This window comes from Trichoplusia ni, chromosome 15 (assembly GCF_003590095.1).
Source record: "Trichoplusia ni isolate ovarian cell line Hi5 chromosome 15, tn1, whole genome shotgun sequence".
Taxonomy (NCBI): domain Eukaryota; kingdom Metazoa; phylum Arthropoda; class Insecta; order Lepidoptera; family Noctuidae; genus Trichoplusia; species Trichoplusia ni.
The window spans coordinates 10,759,494-10,783,706 of record NC_039492.1 but is presented as its reverse complement, the minus strand read 5'-3'; the positions used below and the strand labels follow the sequence as shown (position 1 = coordinate 10,783,706).

At 37.8% G+C, this 24,213-nt stretch overlaps 2 protein-coding genes across 5 annotated transcripts in view; one reads left to right on the top strand and one right to left on the bottom strand.

Annotated features, from left to right (window-relative positions):
* LOC113501436 (V-type proton ATPase 116 kDa subunit a-like) overlaps positions 1–20,971 on the top strand; it is a 25,829-nt gene extending 4,858 nt beyond the window's left edge. Inside the window, exons 4-19 of one of the 4 annotated variants that reach the window (XM_026882567.1) lie at positions 1,949–2,037; positions 2,738–2,776; positions 11,203–11,329; positions 12,224–12,400; positions 14,766–14,978; positions 15,347–15,497; positions 15,830–15,969; positions 16,214–16,450; positions 16,664–16,776; positions 17,118–17,266; positions 17,569–17,705; positions 18,320–18,406; positions 18,676–18,801; positions 19,056–19,182; positions 19,376–19,508; positions 19,914–20,971. In XM_026882567.1, the coding sequence (XP_026738368.1) occupies positions 1,949–2,037; positions 2,738–2,776; positions 11,203–11,329; positions 12,224–12,400; positions 14,766–14,978; positions 15,347–15,497; positions 15,830–15,969; positions 16,214–16,450; positions 16,664–16,776; positions 17,118–17,266; positions 17,569–17,705; positions 18,320–18,406; positions 18,676–18,801; positions 19,056–19,182; positions 19,376–19,508; positions 19,914–20,013 (2,145 nt within the window). In that variant the 3' untranslated portion in view covers positions 20,014–20,971. Of the gene's footprint in view, positions 1–1,031; positions 1,118–1,217; positions 1,265–1,948; positions 2,038–2,737; positions 2,777–11,202; positions 11,330–12,223; positions 12,401–14,765; positions 14,979–15,346; positions 15,498–15,829; positions 15,970–16,213; positions 16,451–16,663; positions 16,777–17,117; positions 17,267–17,568; positions 17,706–18,319; positions 18,407–18,675; positions 18,802–19,055; positions 19,183–19,375; positions 19,509–19,913 lie in introns of all 4 variants that reach the window. The other 3 variants (XM_026882570.1, XM_026882569.1, XM_026882568.1) reach the window with 3 other exon arrangements.
* Positions 20,865–24,213, bottom strand: LOC113501437. Its single transcript, XM_026882571.1, has 5 exons — positions 23,311–24,213; positions 23,037–23,228; positions 22,637–22,945; positions 22,117–22,246; positions 20,865–21,144 (listed from the first exon to the last, which is right to left on the bottom strand). Exons 1-5 carry the CDS (start codon positions 23,563–23,565, stop codon positions 21,059–21,061), a joined length of 972 nt encoding a protein of 323 aa, XP_026738372.1. The 5' UTR covers positions 23,566–24,213; the 3' UTR covers positions 20,865–21,058.

The window sequence follows — 24,213 nt, the reverse complement described above, 5'->3', positions numbered from 1 at the left end:
CGAACCTATATCGTCATTAGAGCTCACGAGCTTCACCGACCAATATTTATTTCTGCCTTCATATGAAGTCACAAAACTACTAATCTGTTTACGAAGCAATTTAATTAGTAGTTGCCACGTCAAATATGCATATTAGAACTATCCAACGATAAGATAGCTTGCTGCAAAATGTCCTCGTGATATATTACGTCAAATTTGTAATGGTAACTAATCATAATTATCAGCGTAATTATATTACTGCTTGTTTAGTTACGTCATACTGTATAACACTTATCCCATGCAGTACCATGTGGGTAGTAATGTGGAAGGTGCTGTATACTTGCAGTAACTACTGCATGTACACGAAGGTTGTCATCTAATGATGTACGTCATAATCGATCAGATTTCAGCTTGATAAAACAATAGCAAAGGTAAAGTCAACACTATGCTGTTGTAGAAAAAAACTAGCTCCGCAATTAATATTTTTCAATCGTCTTCATTTGTTTATTTTTTCCGAATTTTCCCTTATGTTGGATCAGTGTCTCATTCGATTATTATTTTATTTTATTGCAATAACTTTAAGCACAATAACAACAGACTGAAATACTAATTTATGTTCAACACTTTCAATTCTTCAAACAATAATAACATTTCCTTAAACGAAGGTCGTGGGTCTTAAGTTATTTATTTTTGTTAAATTACTTTATATGTATCCGACAAAGTGGGCTTCAAAAACTACGAATTTAAACGCTTAGATTCAGTTATTATACTGTTTTAAATAATGGCGTCGTGCTGTCAATGTCACATTTTTGTTCGTCTGTCGTCGTCAGCTGATTGATCGCACGCATACATTACTGTCTGCTATGATTGTTCTCCTGGTGGAACACTTGACTGATTTCTAATTTCACAAAATCCAAGTTATGCGTGGCACTATCACAGAGATGATTTCATGGACACAAATCAAATCCTTCACGCCCGTAAGTCGTACAAATGTGACATTGACATAGACGCGTGTCTGACCTTGACGCCATGTTGGCGTGTGTGTGCACAAGATGGCGGACCCGTCGCGCGAGGAGGAACAAGTGACCCTACTTGGGGAGGAGGGGCTCATGGCGGGCGGGCAAGCTCTCAAGCTGGGGTATGCTCAGATTGATTACGACGCGCTCGTTGGACCGTTTTGATTTCCATTTCGATCAATGGAAATCAAAGCACACACATGAGCGTTATTATTTTTACAGCGCTTGTACTGTGACGCTGATTCTGGAGTCTACCGATCACCACTCAGGCAAGCATTGGAGTCGGCCGGTTTATAGTATATCATCAACATAACACCTCTCTTTGACTTCTTTGTGTGATGGAATGATAGCTTAGTTGTAGCACTGCAACCAGCCCGGTCCAGACCGTGTCAGTCTAATGTCCTGAGTCCCTTACCGAGCGTGCTAACCAATTGCTGCCTGAGTGAGATTTTAATTTTGAACTAACAGTGTTTCCGACATGATTTATTTTTGAAGTCCATCTGCGAACTTTTCAGCCACTGGAGTCGAAAAGGTTTATATACAATAAATTATTTCTGTTATCATGAAGTCATCCACGCTTTCTGTACTTGTCATTTTTATGCATGCCATTATGATTTTATATGTCCATTTCATATGTAGATCACGACAAGACAGACTTATAGAGTATATATTTTTAGTTTATTATAAACGACACTGTAATTTGTACACAATACGAAGTAGCCACAAACTAACAATGCATATGAAGCTTTTATATAATTTGTTCGTAGCTAGGTTATTACCAGCACACCACCGCGTAGTATGAGGTGTTTGCAGTGACTCGATGGCGCTACTTTTTTACTACAACAGGCAAGGGTTCAGTGTGCGTCGTGTGGTGTAACTGTCGTATCTATCGCGTGCATTGTGACGTCTATAGGCAATGTTTGTCTACATGTTTATGTTTGTCCTCCGTGTAGCACGAGGGTGGTGCCAATACCACTGAGTCGATGACGCGCGCCCTCATATCCGACGACCCGAACCGACATATCGGCCACGTCCAACTAGGGTATGTATGCGTGTGTACATACGCACTGGAGTGACACTGACCACCACTCGGACTCGCGGCAGCTGGGCTGTTGTCTGCTAACAGTGCAGCTGCCTCTGTACTCTCTACTGGTTCTATTGGTTGCTCGTCTTGTGCGTCTATCGTGTCGACAGTCTTATGTCCAGCAATAAATACTATATCGTCACTGAAGCCACAGCCTTCACCTACAACTAACTAAACTGCTTTTCTACACACATGTTAAAACCATCTTTAAAAAATCTACCAACGTAATACACGAAAGACGACGCAATCAATCACATTGTTCACATAAACTTGACACTTTTATTATTTGAGTACGGAATTTTGTAAATATTGACACTGTCAACAAAGTGATTGCGTTTAAGGTTATCATGAGTTTTAATTTTGTGGTTTATGTGAACATTATCAAAGAACTAATCTGTGCACTCGAATTGAACAAAAAATATGTCCCTAAAACTTAAAATCGATATCAAAATCTCCACGAAGCCTAGGAATTTATAAAATTATTACTATTAAAGAATTGCATGAGATATATTCCAAAAGTCCCCCGAAAAAAATATAAAAAACAGTTGACTCAATGACATTAACCGACACTTTGAAGTAATCAATAGATATTATTATATTAACGTGTAGTCCTAACTGTACAGTATGGCTAAACATTTGTGCTTGATTTATTCCCTAGTTTGCGGGATAAACAAGAATCCCTGGAATTCCTGCCTTGGTTAGTAGTGTATATTGTATTTTATATTGTAGATGGGTATAGTGGTAGTTAAGGTTCGGGTGTATGTTATAATTGTATGCTTGCGGACTGAACAGTAATGTTGTGTCACAGACAATATTGAAATCGACTGGGCTTATTTCAACGTTGTCTTCACCAACTGGGTACAAATGAACTCTTAGTTCTATACTAACACCCCTCACTTGCTTCCTAACATTCACGTCAATATCACAGTATTGTTTGTAAAGCGAACGTTAAATTTCATATGCGTTATCAAGGTAACTTGGACTTCAAGAATAGATAATGGAAATAGGTGCGAAAAATGTAAATGCTGAAATTTACACGGCTACTTCGTGATCTGGCTTTTCCTATTTGTTAATGACTTAATTACACGAATTAAAGTTCTCATTGTATTTTACTGGAATAAAGGTCATTGGTATGCTCCCAGAGGGACACTTTTATAGTTATATTAGATTACTTGACAATAGGAAAAGTTATGAAGGCGAAGCTATTTTCAACATAGACAATCTTAACAGCGTCTTGGTACGAGTGTCTTAGATAATAATATTTATGTTTTGTGTAATATTTTAGAATAAACCCGTGTTATTCATATAGAACCGCTTTAGGGCTAGCAAAGGCTTACTGAAGTCCTGTTTTGGACAAAAGCTTAATTAACTTAAAAATTGTGATTAATTTGAACCCTAGATTGGTCAAAAGTATTTCATGAACAGACTAATCAAGAAAAACGGTAGTTGGTGTGCAGCCAACGCTGCTTATCAGGCGCCAAAACTTAATTGAAAAATGTTTTATTCAATCTTACGGTGTATTTGAAGCGACTATAATTTGGTATTAACAAGAACGGTGTTCCCGTATCAACCTTGGATCAATCGAATATAGATGTGATAAATTTGCTTAGCCTTTACCACGTAGATACATTGTGAAACACAATGCTGGCTCTCTTAACACAATATGGGCTTGTTAGGTATCAGTTACGTCATTGAGGTTGTTTCTAATTGACTCTATAGCTACAAAGTGTATCGCGACAGTTTATTAGCAAATATTGAGTGGCGACCTTAGTACGGTTTGAACGTTTTATAACAGAGTAAACCTTGAGTTAACTATTGTGATAAAAGAGTATGAGCTTAGTTTGTATACGAGCTTATCATACAAGTAATGTCGATGGAATCAGTTCATTTTGGTACACCTAAACACAGACTATTGAAACGCATGTTTTGCATCTCAGAATCCTTGTAATATTCAGTACCGTCACATATTTGTATGTTATACGCCGCGACTCAGTTCTCACACTTTGTTTTTGAAACAATGTTCTCGGAGACCAATACGATTGTACACATTCGTGATTTTCTCATTTCCTTCAACATACCGGTGTATAGACATTTGATTGTTGTATACGAGACGTATTGTCAGGTAAATGGTATGTTTTTGTTATTAAATTCTTTAGTTTTCTCAAACAAAAACAATACTTATCGAATGTTATTAAGATGACTGATAAGGTTTTTGTCTGAAGATAGTGTGTCTCAGCAGCCGTAGTCGTGATTCAATCTGGATCGTGGCAAACTACTGTCAGAGATTTGGCATCATTAAATTTCAAGGTTTTGAGTGGCGATCGGCTTAAGATAAAGATAAGGTTGGACAAGATTTAGGTGCTCAAGTAGTCTAGTGCATTCATTCAAGACATGTTCACGGATTTGAAAAATAGAAAGAAACGTATTTGGAAGAGTTGTCAATCTCCAAAATTTTTCCAGCGCTTAGGAGACGTTTTGAAAAATCTAGTATGACATTCTATTTGTAAAGCCATAGATATAGTGGCAAACCATTCTTTCAAGGTTGGTTGTGGGAAAGCAAAGATCGGATGGATACAATACATTAAACTGGTTGAAACTATATATTCGTTTTGTACTTTCATCCAATTATTAGTAAAGGAAAATTTTCAGTTACGAGAAATGTCTGTCGTTATAATTGAATGCAATGCTGCGAATTGATGATGTTTACAAATTGTCATTGTTTGTATCCCCCGAATTAGAGGCGAGCTTTGCTCATTGTTCTAGTTTGTTTATTCCTGTTTATGGGTTTTCCTGTTTATGCTAAAAGTCTAAAGCGCTAGTGAATGTAGAACATGACGGCATTTCAGAATACACGTCGATCTAATCAAAGCAATCAAAGCTATTGATAAAAAGTAATATTTTCAATTAAATAAATAAACATTTTTAAGATTTTGTGTGTCAATTAGTACTATTCTTAATAAGTTTCATAATGTAAGAAGTTAATAATTAATTTCATTGTACTCTGGGCACGAAGAATTAGAATGCTCACTTTGCATACTAATGTTAAAAGAGAGAGTGCGCTTGAACGAAACAATTGGAATAGTCCGCGAATCATTTACTGTTTGTGGGTAAAAACGTCAAGGTAAATGTATTTTAATAAAGACTTTCCTGTCTATACACTTTATAGCCGAATCATGTGATTCGAATAGAGGTAAATTTTTCATCGTCTTCTTAGAACCCAAGAAATTATGGAGTCATATCCATTTCATAAATTTTAATGAATTACACTCTCGTTGATCAACTTTCTGGTGCACGTAAACATATGAATCATAAATATGTTGTTGATGTACCGTTACCCGATCGTCGACCTACAGCGTTCGTGACTGACATATTACCGGTGATGTAAAAAAATATCGCCTCTGTCACATCTGTAGCAAGTTCACGGCGAAGAGTGTCTTGAGGCTGTCTCGCTTAGAAAGCCACCAGACTTGTTTAGATGCCTCGCCCGGTTTGTTGACCTTCAAATGTATTATGTCTTGTTCTAGCAAATGGTAATTCATTTCCGAATCGTTCTCGAATTTTATCTTAAGCATTCTAGTATTCTAATTCGCCAATTCGTTTGGTTACCTGAGTCATTGGTTCGTATATTTCTGCTACATATTCTGATCTTTAGAAATCATGTTTCACTGTTTGGTATTCATTCCTTTAGTCAGATTACCAAATGTTTAAAAAACTCTAGTGTTAGGCTGTGGTGTAATTCAGCCAAACCGGACAGTATATTTTGTCTTCAATCATATTCTTTGATTGCACCGGGCCATAAATATGATGTTTTATACTATATCCCTACAGAACTCTATTCCAATAATTTCGATTTAGCTATTGCCATAACAAGTGTTCCTCAACACATTTGATTGATAGTCTTGGCAAATCATGTACCGATATCTCAATCAACTGTGATAGGTCCATAAACGAATTGAGAAATGAGGAAACCTAGCTCGGATCTGGGTTATCTTGGGAGCTACAAATCAATAGGTGGAACTGGGTCAACATGAAGAACGCAATCTTGATAAGAATAGTGAAATTCCTTCAGAGGTCCGACCACAACCTGTTAAACTACTATAATTGCAATTATGAAAAATATTCGGTGCTCTAAGCCGCGTAGTATGCTTTCAAGCTTCCAGAAGTTCAATAATATCACTTCTAAAATGCCGGTAGATTCGGATTTTGTACAAACTTCCTTTTCATTTTTTATCGTTGTATAAATACTAGTGCGTACCTGATAACCTCGATTCGTTGACAATGTGAACGATTATATAACAATAGCGTTATAAATTGTAGTATAGAAGTTTATACTATACTTATCAAAGAGCAAATATGATTCCGTTATTATGTCGACGTTACGTTTGTCCTTAGCGGCATCCTTTTTCACTTCTATGTAATTAAAATAACTATTATAATAATTACAATGTAGGTATTGGTGTACCAATATAATGTAAAGTTCCAACAGAGAAAGAGATTTATGGGATATTTTGGGTATTTCAACAAGTTCTTTGAATTTTAAGTATACTGGTTCAGAACAGGTAGGGTCGCACTTATAATGAGTTGTGACTAACTGCCACCAATCATTAATTAATAACCAATCACCAAACCGCATGTAACATGATACGATATTTGGTTTTCTAAGAACTGGTCGCACCGTCACACTACTCAAGGGACTATTACCATATTTTTGTCTAAAATTTTATAGCCTAGGGTACTAGGGTATAATCAGCATGTATTAAGTATGCAATAGCGTTCAATAGCTATTTACCTACATACCCACATTGTGTAAGGACGCCCATCGGACTGGTCTATTCATTACGAATCCTTGACTGCCTATTACACACCTGGCTAAGATTGAATACAAAACTCAATTACGGTATAGTGTATGTAAATAACATTAAATCACAATAGTACAGTCGGGTACATGTCTCGTAATAAATTATTCGTTATCAACATATTTTATGGTGGCATTTGAATAACACGGGTTTGTATGTACCCCTATTTCAGTGTCAGTATGGAGACATTGAATTAAGTTTCGCAGCGGATACGATGGATCTTTTGAGATTTTCATGGCGTTAAGAGTATTTTTGATAAAAGATCGCATTTGAAATCGTTCCCCACGTTGAATTTCGGACTAGTGTTATTTTTATATTTAAGTTATTATATATTATCTTATTATACATATACTTGTCACAACTTTTTGTCTTTAAATATAGCTACAGAGTTTTTGTTCACTAAGATTAGATGAATTAATGCAAACAGGTCTTCCTCTTCTATATGATGCTTTACTTGCCAAACGACTATGCCAAGTTGCGTACATACAGTTTTTATTTAGCAAACCCAGACAGAATATTTAAAAAATACTAAAACAGTCTCGACCGTCAATTACACTCCCACTTATTACGTTTCAGACAGACTCCAGAACTATAAATTACATCGTTTACGTGCACAGACAGACAGACCACTTGGTATACAGCCAAAGAGACGGGCGCCACTATCTCTTACATCATCTGTACGTGAAAACATTTGACAATTTAAATTGTACCCTAAATCTTCAACCTTACTATTGACATTTGTAATCACCTTCCTCTTAGCAGCTTTCTTAACGACACAGATCCCCTGAAGTGTCATATGTATGAGTTTAATGATCTTTACCCAAAGCCTTTTTAAAGAAAAATGACTTGAATGTCAATGTGATTAGGACCGTTTTCAGTTATTACGAAATATAAACCGTTCGGATTACGCGATCACAGTTTGCAGACGTTAGTCATTCATTTCACGTGATGGTAAATAATTATGCGAATTATAAACGCAATGAAGATTGTTGGTGATAAACGTTGAACACACTTTCCATTTGAAGAACTCGCATGCTCGAGGAGTTTCCTTGAATTTGTTTATATTTGGGTTGGTTGTAAAATTCCCAGGCTGCAAAAAGTTTGCAAACCGTGACCGCCTAACATTTAAATGGTTTCTATATTTAGCTGGGTTTTTTGTCCATGAGAATGACAAATACTGTGTCTTCATTTGATTACTGTTAGGTCCCCACAAACTATACCCGCATACTATGATTACAGTTAAGGTCAAGGGAACGCAAATGCGTTCATTTACTTACACACAATAAAGCTAGAAGTTAATGCATCATAAAATGTAAAACCGACACTAAAAGTCCGTTTGCTTTGAGGTAAAACAAACAATATTATAAACGATATTGAAACGTTTACTTGTATACAAATATACAATTAGGAAGACAAATAAAAGGTATATTTAGGAATCAGCTCTTTCCATAACAGAGGAGATATGAAGAATAGCAACACGCTTGGTCACTGTTGGTTGTAAATTAGACTTAATTTAAAGTCTAAATAAAAAAAGAGTGCCTTGTCACTCGAGCATACAAAAAAAATTCACGCCCACTATGGGCTACACGCCCGATAATGATTGTGCGAAAAACTTATAATTGACGTATGACAATGGACAATTTAATAAACTCTTCTCTCAGTTAATTACCAGCTAAGATCATTGTAAAGTTTTTGTTGATACGTATCATTGTAAAGGGCTGTAATACTGTTACGTCACAACGCCTAAATAAGGATGATCGCGGTACACATGGTCTATAAGTAACAATTATGTCATGAGTCCTCTGACAACACAATTATGGCCGTAAAACTAAGATTAAGCCAACGTCTAAATTAAAGGTAACATCTTATTTGCCTAAGCTATTAACGAAAGATTATGTACCAATTTAAAAACCTGTCCTTCTTAATCCGAACATAATTACATTGTTGTTAAGCGGTGCTCGTTTTATTTCGAAACAGAAATGCAAATAGCGATTTCTAGTTTCCCTGTAGTTTTCCTCATATTTCATTGTTAAGAAGCAATAAAATTCATACAGTGATGCATGGTTCTCAAGCCAGCCATAACGTTAGGCGGAACGGCTATGCTTCACTCACGAACAATAAATATCATACATATCTTTTTGTACATTAATGCAGTACAGTACGAACAACGAATTTGGTGTTGCCACGTGCAAATATCGAATAATTACTGAAATTAGTAACAATAGACAAAAAAATCCTGTCCAAAAATGTATTAGCTGTAGAAAACTTAACCATAGATAAAGATGAAAAAAATACCGGTGTTTGGTTTATAAGAATAACAAGCATACTTTTATTATATTTATGCGGAAGAAGCTAGATTAGCCAGATAAAAAGGATGAATTATGAAAAGAAAACATCTGCAAACAAGAAGATTAAAGTAGCTGTCATATTTGTTTTATATACCTCACTTTAGATTTGCCTGAATTAGCTGTTGGGAAATCATCCTGAGAAGTAGAGAGAGAGGGTTATGATTAAATAAAGTTTATGACATTTTTCTAAACTACACTAAGTAATATGATGTTGCGACTTTCAATAATGTAATGTAAGGTAGTAAGAATTAATGCGGTCATTTAACTCATTACAATGAATTAAGAAGTGTACGTAGTATGTGAGAAGAAACAAAATCAGGCTAATGTTCTGGCAATTTATTTCATTATGGAACAGAACTAAAAATAGTGATGAAAAATCTACTACCTATATAGGCTGTATACTATCATATCGTAGTTATCAAATCTTTTGTTTGTAGATACAACACCCATTACGAGTATTCTATTATCGCTTATATTAGCAATGGAAAAATGATGACAGTTGAGATTTGAATCTTATCTCGGAATCGCAACCATTAGCATCGCCGGGCTGCATGATCTGTTGTATCTCTGACGTCACGAAACGTCGCTTTGATTCTGGAAATGATAAATGGCGCAAAATTCCATGAATTACATCAAGTATTTAAGATACGTAGAGATTTGAGCGTATCTCGAATGGGTAAATTTACCTTTGTGTATGTATTTTGATTCATAAGAGGTGCTCTTAAACAAATGCAGGAGCATGTCGTAAAAGTTGAGGTCATATGACGCATGTCAATGCGGTACAGGTTTATTGCTTTAATTATTCTCCACCACAAATGTTATTTGGATATCATGGAACAAAAGCATGCCTGCACTAAACTGTCAGTTTATTACATCCCAGTGTTAATAAATTTATAGTTTATACTAAATATTAAAATATCCGCAATACGCGATACGTAGTCGCAATAGCGTTTGTGTTTAAAAATAGGTAGTCTCATCGTAGGCGATCGATTGATAATAATATGATTGTGTACGTAGGTCTCATTATGTAAGACTTTATTGGATACGTAGTCATGTCTTTAAATGTAGGGACTCGTTGACCGACAATAATAATTTCATGCTCAGAGTTTGACAAGACACGTGCGACCGATTTCAATGCATCTCGTGATAATATGTTAAATATAGCGAACATTTTCAAAATGTTTTTAAATTTCAATGTCTCCTGAAATACAAGCAGTTTGTAAATAAATTATGTCACAAAAATATTTTTTCACGATACCCACTCGCCGAACAACTTCACACAGTCGAGTATTTGTAAAGATTTCATATGATTCTGTTTTGACCAACACGGCATATTTAATTAAGATTAAAAATACTTTAGGTGAAGAGTCTGACGAGCGGGTAATTGTGACATGTCAGTTTTGTTTGCAGTTTTAATTCCGAAATTGTCACTAATTTATCAATGTTATTTACAGACTGCGTTTTGTTTATTTTTTCTTAGTCTAGTAGTATAGTATAGACAAAATCCATCAAAATTCCACCACATTGTGGTCTATTGTATATTTGGGCATAATTTTCCTATATTCATTGCCTTTTGAGTCATGGTTGGCTGACAGGAGAACTTCAGATATCTCGCGATCTTTAGATATATCAATGTTTGTATATTTTTTTATCTTATTTTACGTGCGGAAGTTTTGTAAAGATATGCAATGAAGTTCTTTCGTCACCGTTTTGAGATACCCTTTATTTAATCAAAGGCCAATATAGTTGCTTGTGAAATATGGACTGTATATTTTGGACTGAGAGTTCATGATTTCATCCCGCATCCGGTAGTTTTGGCAATGCAGCAGAATTAGTGCTTTCGGTTTTAGAAAAATAACGAGTAAAGCGCTTTTTTCTGCTTTAGCTATGGACTATTGCTAATTCTGATTTTTGTATAGTTTCGTGGCTGGAGTGATTCTCCGTGAGCGTATCCCCGCTTTCGAGCGCATGTTATGGCGCGCCTGCAGGGGAAATGTGTTCCTCCGACAGGCCGAGATTGACACGCCGTTGGAAGATCCCTCTTCTGTAAGTATAATACACTGCTACTTTAAAATAACTGAAATCCATTGTGTAACAACAAAATACTATCACGATTTCTGCTGTTATCTGCGCATCAAAATAAAATTTGGATATTTGTTTATCTTTCCTAGAATAAAACAAAAATAAACTGTCGTATATTTTTTAAGATACCATTGTATAGTCACTTGCAATCTTTTTAGGACAATCGGTGAAACAAATAATAATTTACTCCTAACCTTTAACCTTTTTAATGGATGAATCAAAAGTATAAAAATCTGTTACTACTACAGCAAAGGAGCAAAGGTTTGATAGTTTTCCAGTGTCCTTCCTGTAGCTTATTAATTTGAGTGAATTTCTTGCTCGTGACTGCAGTGTCCTCGAACTTGAGGCATGGCAATAAATTACTGAAATTGATTTACAACGGTACACAGATCTCTTATCGATCGTAAGAGGTTTGTTTCCTCAATTAGCGAAGCACTTAAACAATTTATTTGTCACGGATAAAATGATCAGCTTAATGAGAACCTCGAAGGATAAGCGGTGTCATTGTTTAGATCGACAGTATTTAGATCCTCACTATCGATTATATTAGGGTTTATCATGCTATCGCAATCAAACTTGTGATGGTCTCAATTTTCCTTGAATATGAACTGCCAGGAACAACTTTCCTTTTTGAGCAGTTGAACTTTTTAAATCCGAAAGCAAATCAGTATCTAGAAGAGTATTTACAAGTTTTTTGGATCGATTTTCTCACCTGATACGATTTGTCCTTTTTGTAATCTTTTCGTCCCCATATTGCACCTTGTAATTCCTCCTTAAATTACTTTAATTAAACTATGCTACAAAATATCATCTAGGTTATTGCCCTTTATATCTAACCCCATCAATCCGTTGTTCCAGTCCGACCAGGTGTACAAGTCGGTGTTCATCATCTTCTTCCAAGGAGACCAGCTGAAGACCCGCGTGAAGAAAATCTGCGAGGGTTTCCGCGCGACGCTGTACCCCTGCCCCGAGGCGCCCGCCGACAGGAGGGAGATGGCCATGGGAGTCATGACCAGAATCGAAGATCTTAACACGGTAATTTATATTTTCCTTATATGTTATAGCTCATTTTCGTCTAAATGTATCTAATAGTATATCAGAAGCGGAATATAGACGTAGTTTTTTTCGGATTATAGGCTTTCAAAAGTATATTTACAATACTTTGTTACAAACCAAAAAATTACTAAGGACTATCTTATCCTAGAATCATTCAGTACTCTAAATCCCGTTACGAAACACTCTAATGACGTATCATATTTAACGCACTCATACATACGCTATTCTTAGAAAAGGTCGTCCCGTATATTTCCGTACAATGTTTCCTCGATCTAAGCAGCCGTGGGGTCTTCAGCGCGTGCGCGTTGATGGAGTTATTTATACGGCGGTAATAGGCTCAGGGATTACCGCATAATTGTCGTAATCACCAACAATCTACTTAATGATGATCATGATGATGATTTAGCGAGAGTAATGGTAATTGTCTTATTAAGCTAGTTTTGAATGTCCGTCGTATAGATTGGAGTACTTGCATTGTTTAATTGATGCTGTAGTTATAATGAGGTGGGTATCAGTCCTTACCTTTAAAGGATACTTGTGAAGGAGTATGTAACATTGAAGTCTCGATCCTGAACAGTAAATGCCGTCGACGAAGTATCAAATAAAAAATAAAATGGAATAGTACCTGTAACTTACCACTAAATGCTTTCCATTAAATACAAAAGCATTATAATTTATAAAAACTCTAATCTAAAAACATTAACACAATTTCTTGTACATAATGTCTTGTATTAAAAGACAAATTATCTTTATTAAGAATTAATTCCAATTTATTCTAATATTGTCCCTCAGCAACGCTTTAAGTATCATTTAGCCGAGGCGAGAATATTGCCGAGTTGCGATACATTACCGGCAATTATATTGTCACTTGATACCAAAACTGTTCGACTCCGCAATGTATTGCAACTTGTGGGACACTTCTCGCCTCGTCTAAATTTGCCTTTAGGGTTGACGGTACTAGTTCTGTGATAGCCTTCGCTATTGTTCCGAGACCATTATCGAAACCATTCATGGTTAGTGATATCATCTGTTCCATATAGATAAAGCGTTTGGACAGAGGTGTCATGTTCGATTTTATAATATGAGGAGTATTGTTCACATGGAACATGTATTTGCTTTACATTATTATTTCACACTTATTATTAAATGATGTAACGGTTTACTCACGCGTATTTATCGGGGTAGCCCGACTAGTTTCGGACCCAACCGGAGTCCTTAATCATGAGCAGACGCGGCGGGATCGCGAGTCGAACTGACGTCAGCGGCCGCGCATCTCGCTGCGTAGCGTCGCGCCCGCGCCGTGAGCGGCGGTGGGGCCGGCGACGCCGGTGGCGCGGGTGGGGGGTCTGCTGTCGTCATTGGCATCGTCCGTGCTCCCGTACTGGCTGAGTCAGTGCATACTATGCTGACCGCGTCGCTTTCCTTACTTATTGTTAAAGTAAAGGAATGGCAGATAAATAAGGATTACATCGAAGTTCCAGCATGAATTGATTATCTATTTCAGATAGTTCACGTGTGTCTTTAGTTCTTACGATTTAGAAAACTATTTTTTGTTAAACTTTACTACAACGTTACAATTACCAAAGTAACGTGTAAATAAAATTGATGTCTTCTAGCACTAGCTCGGCAATTTGCTTTCACACTTATTTACAGTGGAACAGCAAATAGGTTAATATAAATAATACAAATCCGAAAAAGCACAATGTTTTTGAAAGTTACGTTTTTGGGTCCCTTACTTAAAGAACTTCCTGTAAAGAAAAACTATTTGGAATAGTTTTTCTTTACAGGAAGGAATATTTGTATTATGTCCCCAAACTCTTCCTATATACATGTAATTTTTTCACTTACACGTGACAAATTACCATTTAACCCTCACGCGGTTACTATTCTTAATATCTGTCATATTACACCTTTTATAACACCTCGTTAGCATTGATCCTCCACTGTAAAGGGATTAGCAATATCCATGAAATTGCTTACACAAAGTATTAACGTTAGATTTCGGCGATTGTTTGTTCCGAGACGTTTTGACGCAGCCACTCTGCGTTTCGGCGGTGCACTAACCTATCCTAACAAATATTTAGATATGTGCTTAGCAAGCTTATTAAACTGCATTACTCTTATCTTAGGAGTTGTAGAGTATTAGTACTTTAAATCTAAAAATATGTTTCATTGAACTCACGTGAAGTAAGTAAGCAATCAGAGTTGTAAAAGCAAAACGCAAACAGAAAATTTTTCAGCCAGTTTTTCCTAGCTTTGAAATCCATACCGCATATGAAGTTAAAAGAGATTATGCTAAGCACTTGTTTCCACAACCACTAAATCTTGACCCCTTCTTCCACAGGTATTGGGTCAGACCCAGGACCACCGTCACCGCGTGTTGGTCGCCGCCGCTAAGAACATCAAGAACTGGTTCGTGAAGGTGCGCAAGATCAAGGCTATCTACCACACGCTGAACCTGTTCAACTTGGATGTCACGCAGAAGTGTCTCATCGCTGAGTGCTGGGTGCCCGCGCTGGACCTGGAGACTATACAGCTGGCTCTGAGGAGGGGAACGGTACGTTAAATGAAACATGTTTTGTTTCACTCGAGCTGTTTCATTTTCGCGCGTAATTTTAGTATGAAAATTTTGTGAAGTCTTTCAGCGCTTGTGTCTTATAGTATGATAGAATTTAAAGGATATCTGACTCCAATGCCCAACTTTTACATTTCATCATGCTCTAATGTTGATTTGTAGACCCTACGCAAGTGATGGGCATGTGTTATCCCCAGAAGCATGGCTGGCAATGTAACTTTGGGTGTGTTCATCATACTATTAATTTTTTTAGTTTTTATTAATGTCTTATCAAATTTACTACTTGTCAGTCCTATTCATAAGAATAAGTTCCCTTAACGATCCTGCAATAATTTATCTTCCACCATCAGGAACGCAGCGGCAGCTCGGTGCCTCCGATCTTGAACCGCATGGAAACGCTCGAGGACCCGCCGACGTACAACCGTAACAACAAGTTCACGTCCGCCTTCCAGAACCTCATCTACGCTTATGGTGTGGCCACATACAGAGAAGTCAACCCTGGTATGTACATCATATATACATCAATCTTCATAGCTTTAGACAGAAAGGGGTGTCTCGTCAACAGTAATTAATGTCTCGGATTAATGGTAAAGAAAAGAACTGATTGTGGGGTTACTTATCAACGTACAGTATAAACAAGCTTAAAATCGTTTCGTCACTGATTTTAAGGGGTTGTATTGTTTATTTCTTGTGTTTAATTTTTTTTTGGCCATTAGTCGTGTTCGTGTCTCAAAAGAGATAAGCGGAAGCTTTTAAGCTGGAGAAAAAAAAGTAATAATTTAGAAGTTTCCTTACCTTATCAACATACTACAACATGTTGGTCTCTCCCACAGCGCCGTACACGATAATAACGTTCCCGTTCCTGTTCGCGGTGATGTTCGGTGACCTCGGCCACGGCGCGCTCATGGCCGCCTTCGGCTTCTGGATGTGCTACAAGGAGAAGCCGCTGCAGGCCAAGAAGATCGACAGCGAGGTCAGTTTGCGTATAATCAACTAAGTTATAAACATATGGTATGGAGTAAAAAAGGCTTTGGACAAAAAAAACAATCATCAATTTTATTCTGGATCTATATTTTTAATTTATTTGCAAGACGTGCTCTTTGTTTCGTTTCTCCAATCTTTTAAATTGGTCTTAATTTTCAGTTGATATTTTTTCTCCTTTAATTATATTTTTTTTTATATTTATTTATGCAGCCAATGTTTATTAATGCCACCAGATCTGGAACATCTTCTTCGGCGGTCGCTACATCATTCTGCTCATGGGTCTGTTCTCAATGTACACGGGCATCATCTACAACGACATCTTCTCGAAGAGTCTGAACATCTTCGGCTCCTCGTGGCGCACCAACTACAACGAGTCCACGCTGCAGTCCAACAAGCTGCTGCAGCTCAACCCTGACTCCGACGACTACCTGCAGACCCCATACCCCTTCGGTATCGATCCTGTTTGGCAGGTCAGTAATGATATGATACCACTTAAATAACAATTTACATTGATTTGTGAAAACATCAGCGCTTAGTCGTAAACTTTCAATTTACCTAAAAACTCTACAAAACGTAGCAAATTCCTGAGGTTGTTTACTTTACCTTAATTCCTTATAAATGGCCATAAACCATTACTTTATGTACCGGTACTGGCGGATACTTATCATATTGTCTTGTTACAGCTGGCTGAAGCAAACAAGATTATCTTCATGAACGCGTACAAGATGAAGATCTCCATCATCATCGGCGTGTTCCACATGTTGTTTGGTGTCTCTCTGTCACTCTGGAACCACATGTGAGTACCAAGTACTTTGCTAATTGATTTCAATTTTTACAAAAATGTTCAATACTTACAGTCTTATCAAAGTACCTCCATAAAACTGGTCGGGGAACACGATAATTGTTTTGTACTCAATACTCAATACTCACTATACTTGTACCTAATAATCATTAGTAAAATTAAAGGATTTCTTCTTACGCCATTATGAATGGTAAAGTAGATGTCGAACAAGTCCTATCGAGTGAGAGATTATATATTTCAACAGCACTCACGAGTCTTGTTCGTTCTCGAATATTCCATAGTCAAAATTTATTTTCCGCCAACTTCCCGTATAAAAAATTGATATTTTTTTTCAGTTACTTCAAGCGTCGCATCAGCATCTACGTGGAGTTCATCCCTCAGATCATGTTCCTGACGCTGCTGTTCTTCTACATGGTGCTGCTCATGTTCATCAAGTGGACCTCGTACGGACCCACGCCCGGCAGCTTCGGTAGCAACGACCCTGGTAAGGACATTGCTACACTATATATGGCCTATACAATACACAGAATTCCATGCCCCAGTATAAAAATGTTGGCTTGTTACCTAAAAATATCAAACATTGCGGGAGATGAAAGGAACTGCGCCTTTTGCCAGTTAAAACAATGAGAATTAAAATGAGTTAATCCACAATATTCGTAAAAGTTTAATATTATTACAGCGAAGATAATACAGATGCAAGACCAAAGCATGCATACACAGAACCAGCCAAGTTACATGTGTTCTCTATATTACCATCAAACTAACACTTGTGTACAACTATGACAGAGATCGTGAAGACGAGTGCGTACTGCGCGCCCTCTATCCTGATCACGTTCATCAACATGATGCTGTTCAAGCACGACGCCAACACGCGCCCCGTTTGTGACGACGTCATGTACGCCGGACAGATGGGTCTGCAGAAGGTAATTATTATTATAATAACGGTTGTTTATACATTTAGTAGAGTAAGTAATATTATGTGTTAAACATTATTAAACAAATCAAATTTATTCGTTGAAGCTCTTCTGGACGTTAAATTTCAATGGTCATCATCGGCCTAGCCTTTTCCCAACTATGTTGGGGTCGGCTACCAGTCTAACCGGTTTCAGCTAAGTACCAGTGTTTTACAAGGACCGACGGCCTATCTGACCTCCTCAACCCAGTTACCTGGGCAATACGATACCCCTTGGTTAGACTGGTTGTCAGACTCTTCAAGCTTCTGACTACCTTGTAACGACTGTCAAAGAAGTAGGAATAACAGCCGGGACCCACAATTTAACGTGCCTTCCGAAACACGGAGGAACTCGTTATGACAAAGATAGTCACCCACCCCGGAACAACCGCGTCAAGCATAGCTTAACCTGTGATCGATTCACTTGTGGTTATAGCTTAGCCACGAGCTCCTCTCCTCACGTTAAATTTCAATGGTAAATAATTGAAATTACATATTATTATGAGTCATAGCAGTTTCTGTTGACAGTAGAATGTAAATGATACTGAGCTTTATTGTAATGATATCTGGGTTTATTTCCTTTAGTTCTTCGTGATCGTGGCTCTGATGTGCGTGCCGGTCATGCTGTTCGGCAAACCCTACTTCATCATGAAGGAGCAGAAGCAGAGGGCTGTAAGTACTATTCATTCGTATACTTGTAATACTTAACAAAAAAAACAGTTAAACCTATTTCGTTTTTTTTTCATAAATCTATCAGGTAATCTGACGGTCTCCTTACGTAATGACAAAAAATGTTTTTGGTAAAGCCTTTTTTATTAACTTGTCCTTCCTATTTTAATGCTCCCACATGGATAGCTGGCGGTAAGCAATTCTTTTAGTCAGTTATTTCTTTTCGTGTAATAACATGTGTTTACACAAGTAACACGTGTGTGGTGTCGCAGCGCCAAGGCCACGTGGCCGTGGAGGGCGCCGCGGAGAACGGGGCCGCGGCCGGGGCCGCCGCCGGGGCCGCCGCGCCCGCCCACGCGCAGCACGACGAGGACATCACCGAGGTCTTCATACACCAGGTATTACACTTATACCTACATCCTAACTGTTTTGTTTTCTAAGGCGACTATATCTTTACTATGAGTTCTTAAGCCTATTAATTGCCATTGTTCAAGCGCCTCTGCGCATCCTAACGTCAATGTAAGGCACAGGTCTTATTATTTTTGTCGAACAATTGTCCTTCCTTCATTATACTACAAAATTATAACTATTATAACAACTGTATCGATACAACTTTACCTTGTACAATGTGTAAGCATCCGGTGTGTCGCAGGGCATCCACACGATCGAGTACGTGTTGGGCAGCGTGTCGCACACGGCGTCGTACCTGCGCCTGTGGGCGCTGTCGCTGGCGCACGCGCAGCTGGCAGAGGTCGCCTGGAACATGCTGCTCAGGAAAGGTAAACACTACGTACGCTGCAACAGCTTACCGGCCATAACCAAAGAAAAGAGATGAATAAAAAAATCGTGATGATCAAGTTAAAAAACAAGTCAAGAAGATTAGTTTTTATTGAAATTTTGTTTATTACTAGTATTTCTTACAAATACGTCTTCAACCTGTATTTTTATTAATCCTGTGTTCCCCGCCGGCAGGTCTGATGTCGACGGACTTCCAGGGCGGCATCTTCCTGTACGTGGTGTTCGCGGGCTGGGCCGCCATCTCCGTGTCCATCCTCGTGCTCATGGAGGGTCTGTCCGCCTTCCTGCACACGCTGCGTCTGCACTGGTGCGTATACCTGCTACTGTATAACGTAACCTAAGCTATAGGAATACTTAAAAAAAAGGAATTTAATCGTTGTGTCGCGGGGGCTTTTACAAACATACAAATAACGTGCACAAAGACACCCAGCCTCAGAACAAGCATTCGTGGATCACACAAATGCTTGTCCGACGCGGGGATCGAACCCGCGACACGTCGCACACAGTGGATTTGGTGTGGTAACCTCAACCACTCTATGGTTAGGTAGGCTATCCGTGCAATCAGTCAAAATATAGCTTGTTTATTTAATACAACAAAAAAATAGTTTTAATAAGATTTAGAAACGAAACACTTGAAGAAATACAGATTATAATCAGGCAGTGGACTGTTTAAATATTGTAACAAAATTTAACACAACTATTTTCCACCCAGGGTTGAGTTCCAGAGCAAGTTCTACGCCGGCGAGGGTTATCTATTCCAACCCTTCTCGTTCGAAGTCATCCTCGACTCGGCAGGCCAGAGCGAAGAATAAACTAATCACAAAAACACTGTATACTGTTTTATCGCTAGAAATAATCAAACAAAATAATAAGAACGAATAACATCGGCAACTGTACTTTTATCTGAAAACATTAATATCATATGCGTAATAAATAGAGCAATTTTCTCACGAAAATAAAACGAATTTAAAATCGATGAAGAATTTCTGTTCGCCTTGTACAAGACCTGAGTATAGCGATGAAACAGTATATTCATAGTGAATTCTTAAGTAATTATGTACCCAAATTAATGTTTGTAGTCGATGTTAATGTCACAATATTATAGTGACTGCAGCTTGAGACCAAATATTTACTGGTCTTTGAATGTGCAATCATTCCATGCTATAAGTAAGAGTTCAATATATACGAGTTTCCTGTAGCGCCCTATGTATCCAATAAATTATATAATTATAAAAAAAGTTAATCCTGAGTAGGTAATTAAAAGTAACGTGAAAGTCAATCAGATTTATTTACTACAACATCAAGGGTACAGATTACAAATAAATCATTTTCCTTTTGTATTTTCATAGTTAATAAAGATTTTTTATTTAATCCCAAGTTTTTGTAAGTTATAAAAGTGTGAACGGCCACTCTTCGTGTTACCCAGTATAAGATCCAATTGTTGTACTTAAAATATTTTATATGTCGAACTTTTTATTCCGAGACTCAATGATACGATTTTAAATGTGATTAATGCAGTATTGCGATTTAAGTTACAATTTTGAGTGAATTACTGATCAATATTTTTTATGTGAACTCCCAAGTAAAGCAATAGATGTAATCTGCAGTTGTAACAATGTAATTGTTATCCGAAACGTATATTGTATGTGTCAGACGCTCTCTGTATTATTACTGATTGTCATTCCAGTCAATGTTTCAAGTTAGAACCTCGCTGAGTGTCACGTAGCATGTAGATTTACGGTGATGATTAAAGGTTTTAGTAGCATTACATATTTTTGTTTCATTTTAAATCTACGGAAAGAGTAATTTGAAAATACTGGTATCGTAACGGTTACAACAGATTCAGTTTCCACATGTTTAGTCGTATTCAGCGCCAATAGTAATGCTGATGTCGCCGGGAAGCACGTTTGTCTTGTGATACCATCTATTCGTGTCCACCACCACTGAAATTGGAAGACAATGGATAAAAATATCAGCTTAATATTTATAGGACTTATAAATATAAAATTTTGGAAGTAACAGATAAAAAATAATGGTTTCTTAGGTTTACGCGAATGTTAGACATTGAAATGAAACTACTTTTACGGATTTTATCGCGGTTTAATTTTTTATTTTAGTTCCCGACGTTTCGAAACCTTTGCAGATGTCATGGTCACGGGCAGACTGAGATGGCGTTCGTCTTGACAGAAGATGTTGCTCGTTCTACCTTCATATTTTAATTAATTATTTGTGGTCCGACCTACGCTAGTATGAGCTCACTGTGTCTTGATGTCTTGCAGCGCTGCTCTTGGGTTTGGTCTTGAGTTTATTTATTATTGGATCCCAAGTAGGTGGTATCTTCCAGCCATCTTCTCTATTGAAATTAGAGTGTTTTTTAATCTCAATAGCCTCGCGAAACATCCTAGGTCGGAATTTGGATTCTTTAGCGAGGATCTGTGGTTGGTCAAATCTAATATAATGGCTGGAACTGGTGTTTGACGTCAGCTATGTGTTCTTTCACGCGGGTCCCTATGCTTCGTTTGGTTTGACCGATGTAAGAGAGGCCGCAGTTACAATCTAGATTGTATACTCCTGCATCTTGTAGAGGTATGTGACACTTGACGGATGTTTAGGACTGGCTAATCTTCTTGGGCGGCTTGAAGTATGTTTTAATTGAAGCTCGCTTCAGGATGTAACCAAACTTGTCAGTGACTCCTCTGATATATGGTAGTACAGCAAGCAAACGATCAGCAGTGGCTGGCTTCACTCGGTTTCTGTGACGGGGCCATGGAACTTGGAGCTTGTTGTCTCGCTGTACTTGCTTGACGTCAAAAATTAACCGCGATAAAATCCGTAAAAGTAGTTTCATTTCAAAAAATAAATTAAATATATATCCCTAATATTAGTCTTAAAATAAAGAACAAAGAACCACTCACAGATTTCGGAGGGCGCTACAGTGAAGGTGATCCACCGACACTGGTAGAGGCACTCGGGCGGCGGCGCCAGCTGCCACTGCTTGTGGCCGCGCACCTGCGCCTGCCACGACATGTGCTTCACTGAGTCCACCTGTAATGGATATCATTCTGTATAATAAGTCAAGTACACAATATAATTACTGCCTAAAGTGTAGAACTTTTTAGTACCTAGTTCTTCGTTAATTGTTAGCGACGGAAAAGTATATTGGTCCTTAAGGTTTGAGAATTTGGTGGCATCACCATTTGACGTGGACTTGAGAGATGTGAGCTTAACGAAACTGCCAGATCAAATGGTTAATTAGCACATACCTTACTATTTTCAAAAAAAGTCTATCGAATTTGTTTCTTACGTACCCCGTAATTTCTAGCTAAAACTCCGACTCGGGCAGCTGAAGAGGTACGGAGTAGTTTTAGTCGGTGAAAGTCGTTAAGAATTCGAGTGATAAGCTTTTCACTCCGAAAAAATATGACATCAACTTACGTGCATATGCGCGCCTTGACCCGGACCTCCCATGAAGATCCAGTCCACCATATCACTCTCAGCCGTCTTTGGCAAAAAGTACGGGCGATTGTAGAAGGTCCGTAGTTTTCTGGTCTCCTCATCGTAGCATGTGCTCCAACCTACGTACCACGGCTTGCCAGACAGGTTGGCCCTCGTTTCATCCATACTGAACACTTCGTTAAGCGAGTTCAGACCTGATTTGTAAGCGAAGTAGAAGCAGTCATTGATTTGCTTTCCCATGCTTTTGCCGTCGCGATAGAAGTCAGCAAAGAACTTGAAATCGAATTCCTATAAAAAAGAAAATGAGGTAAAATATCAGACTTAACTTAAACATGGTGAGGTTCTATTGCTAAATAGAACTTAACACGAAGGTACTTACCTCTAATGCTCTCCATCCGTTTGTGGCATCGGTGACTATAACCGGAGTGGTGCTATACGCGTACTTTTCTTCAAATTCCTCAGCTGTAGTGTTTGCGATCCGCACTACGTCATCAACTCCCGCACACATAGAGCAATCTTCCGGTGGACGGAAAACTGATTTCGAGAATGATGGCAATTCCAAGATGCAGTTCTGTAAAATCAAATAAATATAGATTTGCTTTCCACCTTGCTATTAAACACAAAAGTTCACTCTCTTCTTACTAACTACTTACTCTATTTCCAAGAAGTTCTTTATGAACCCATCGTGCACTGAGTAGCATCACACCAACAAGGACTGCTGCTAGCGATACATAAACCGTTGATTTTCGCCGCAAAACATTACTTTCACTACTTTTGGGGATATCAAGCTGACTTATGTATGAACTACTCAATTTCAAACTATCAATTTTACTGAGGATCTTTAACACTTTCAGCTCAGCAGTTTTATAGGTTTTTGCACAAGATTTTGGACGAACGGACTGACTCATTGTGATCGGTTCCAAAGTTCTAGATCAACTGAAAGGGTTGCGACGCCCTCAAAGGATTTTATAGGGTCGAAATTATTTAGCGCTTGAACAGCAGTGTCCAGAAGTTTACGGAGCTTAAAATACCGCAATATTTATAGAGCTCTTTTTGTATAAATACAAAAAGAGGTCTTGTATAAAGACAAAAAGTGGTCTTGTTTGGATGGAAGTTAATATTTTATGGAAGGTTCTGGTTTTTCTGTCTTTACATTTATTATTGATTTCTGAATAATTACGATTAATTGGACTTCCAAGAAGTTTGATGAGATTCGTAAAATGGTAGGAGACCAGCTTGGTGAAAAGTCGTAATAGAATATTATAATAGTATTTAAACTTTATCGTTTTGTCCACTCTAGAAGTGTCCTATAGTGTGGGATACATAATTCGTTGCGGGTGCAATAGGTATGAAATTGAAATTCATTATCTGTCGCGGCACAGCATCTGTGGCCTCGTTACACGGTTCACGCTTGTGGAGACATGATACAAATCTACCCTGTTTGTGTCCTATAAAGTACATAATGTGCTTAAGAATAATACGAAAAGCAACCCTACTTTATCTTAAGAAAAGTTGTATGCTGTGGGGTGAAAATCATGATGACCGCCAAAAATTTG

What these genes read in the sequence shown, in the direction of transcription:
- LOC113501437 (XM_026882571.1), bottom strand. Translation starts at nt 23,565, where the DNA reads ATGAGTCAGTCCGTTCGTCCAAAATCTTGTGCAAAAACCTATAAAACT. An exon ending in ACGGATGGAGAGCATTAGAG is followed by an intron (nt 22,946 to 23,036) that starts GTAAGTACCTTC and finishes TCTTTTTTATAG; the next exon opens with GAATTCGATTTCAAGTTCTT. An exon ending in GTCAAGGCGCGCATATGCAC is followed by an intron (nt 22,247 to 22,636) that starts GTAAGTTGATGT and finishes TATCCATTACAG; the next exon opens with GTGGACTCAGTGAAGCACAT.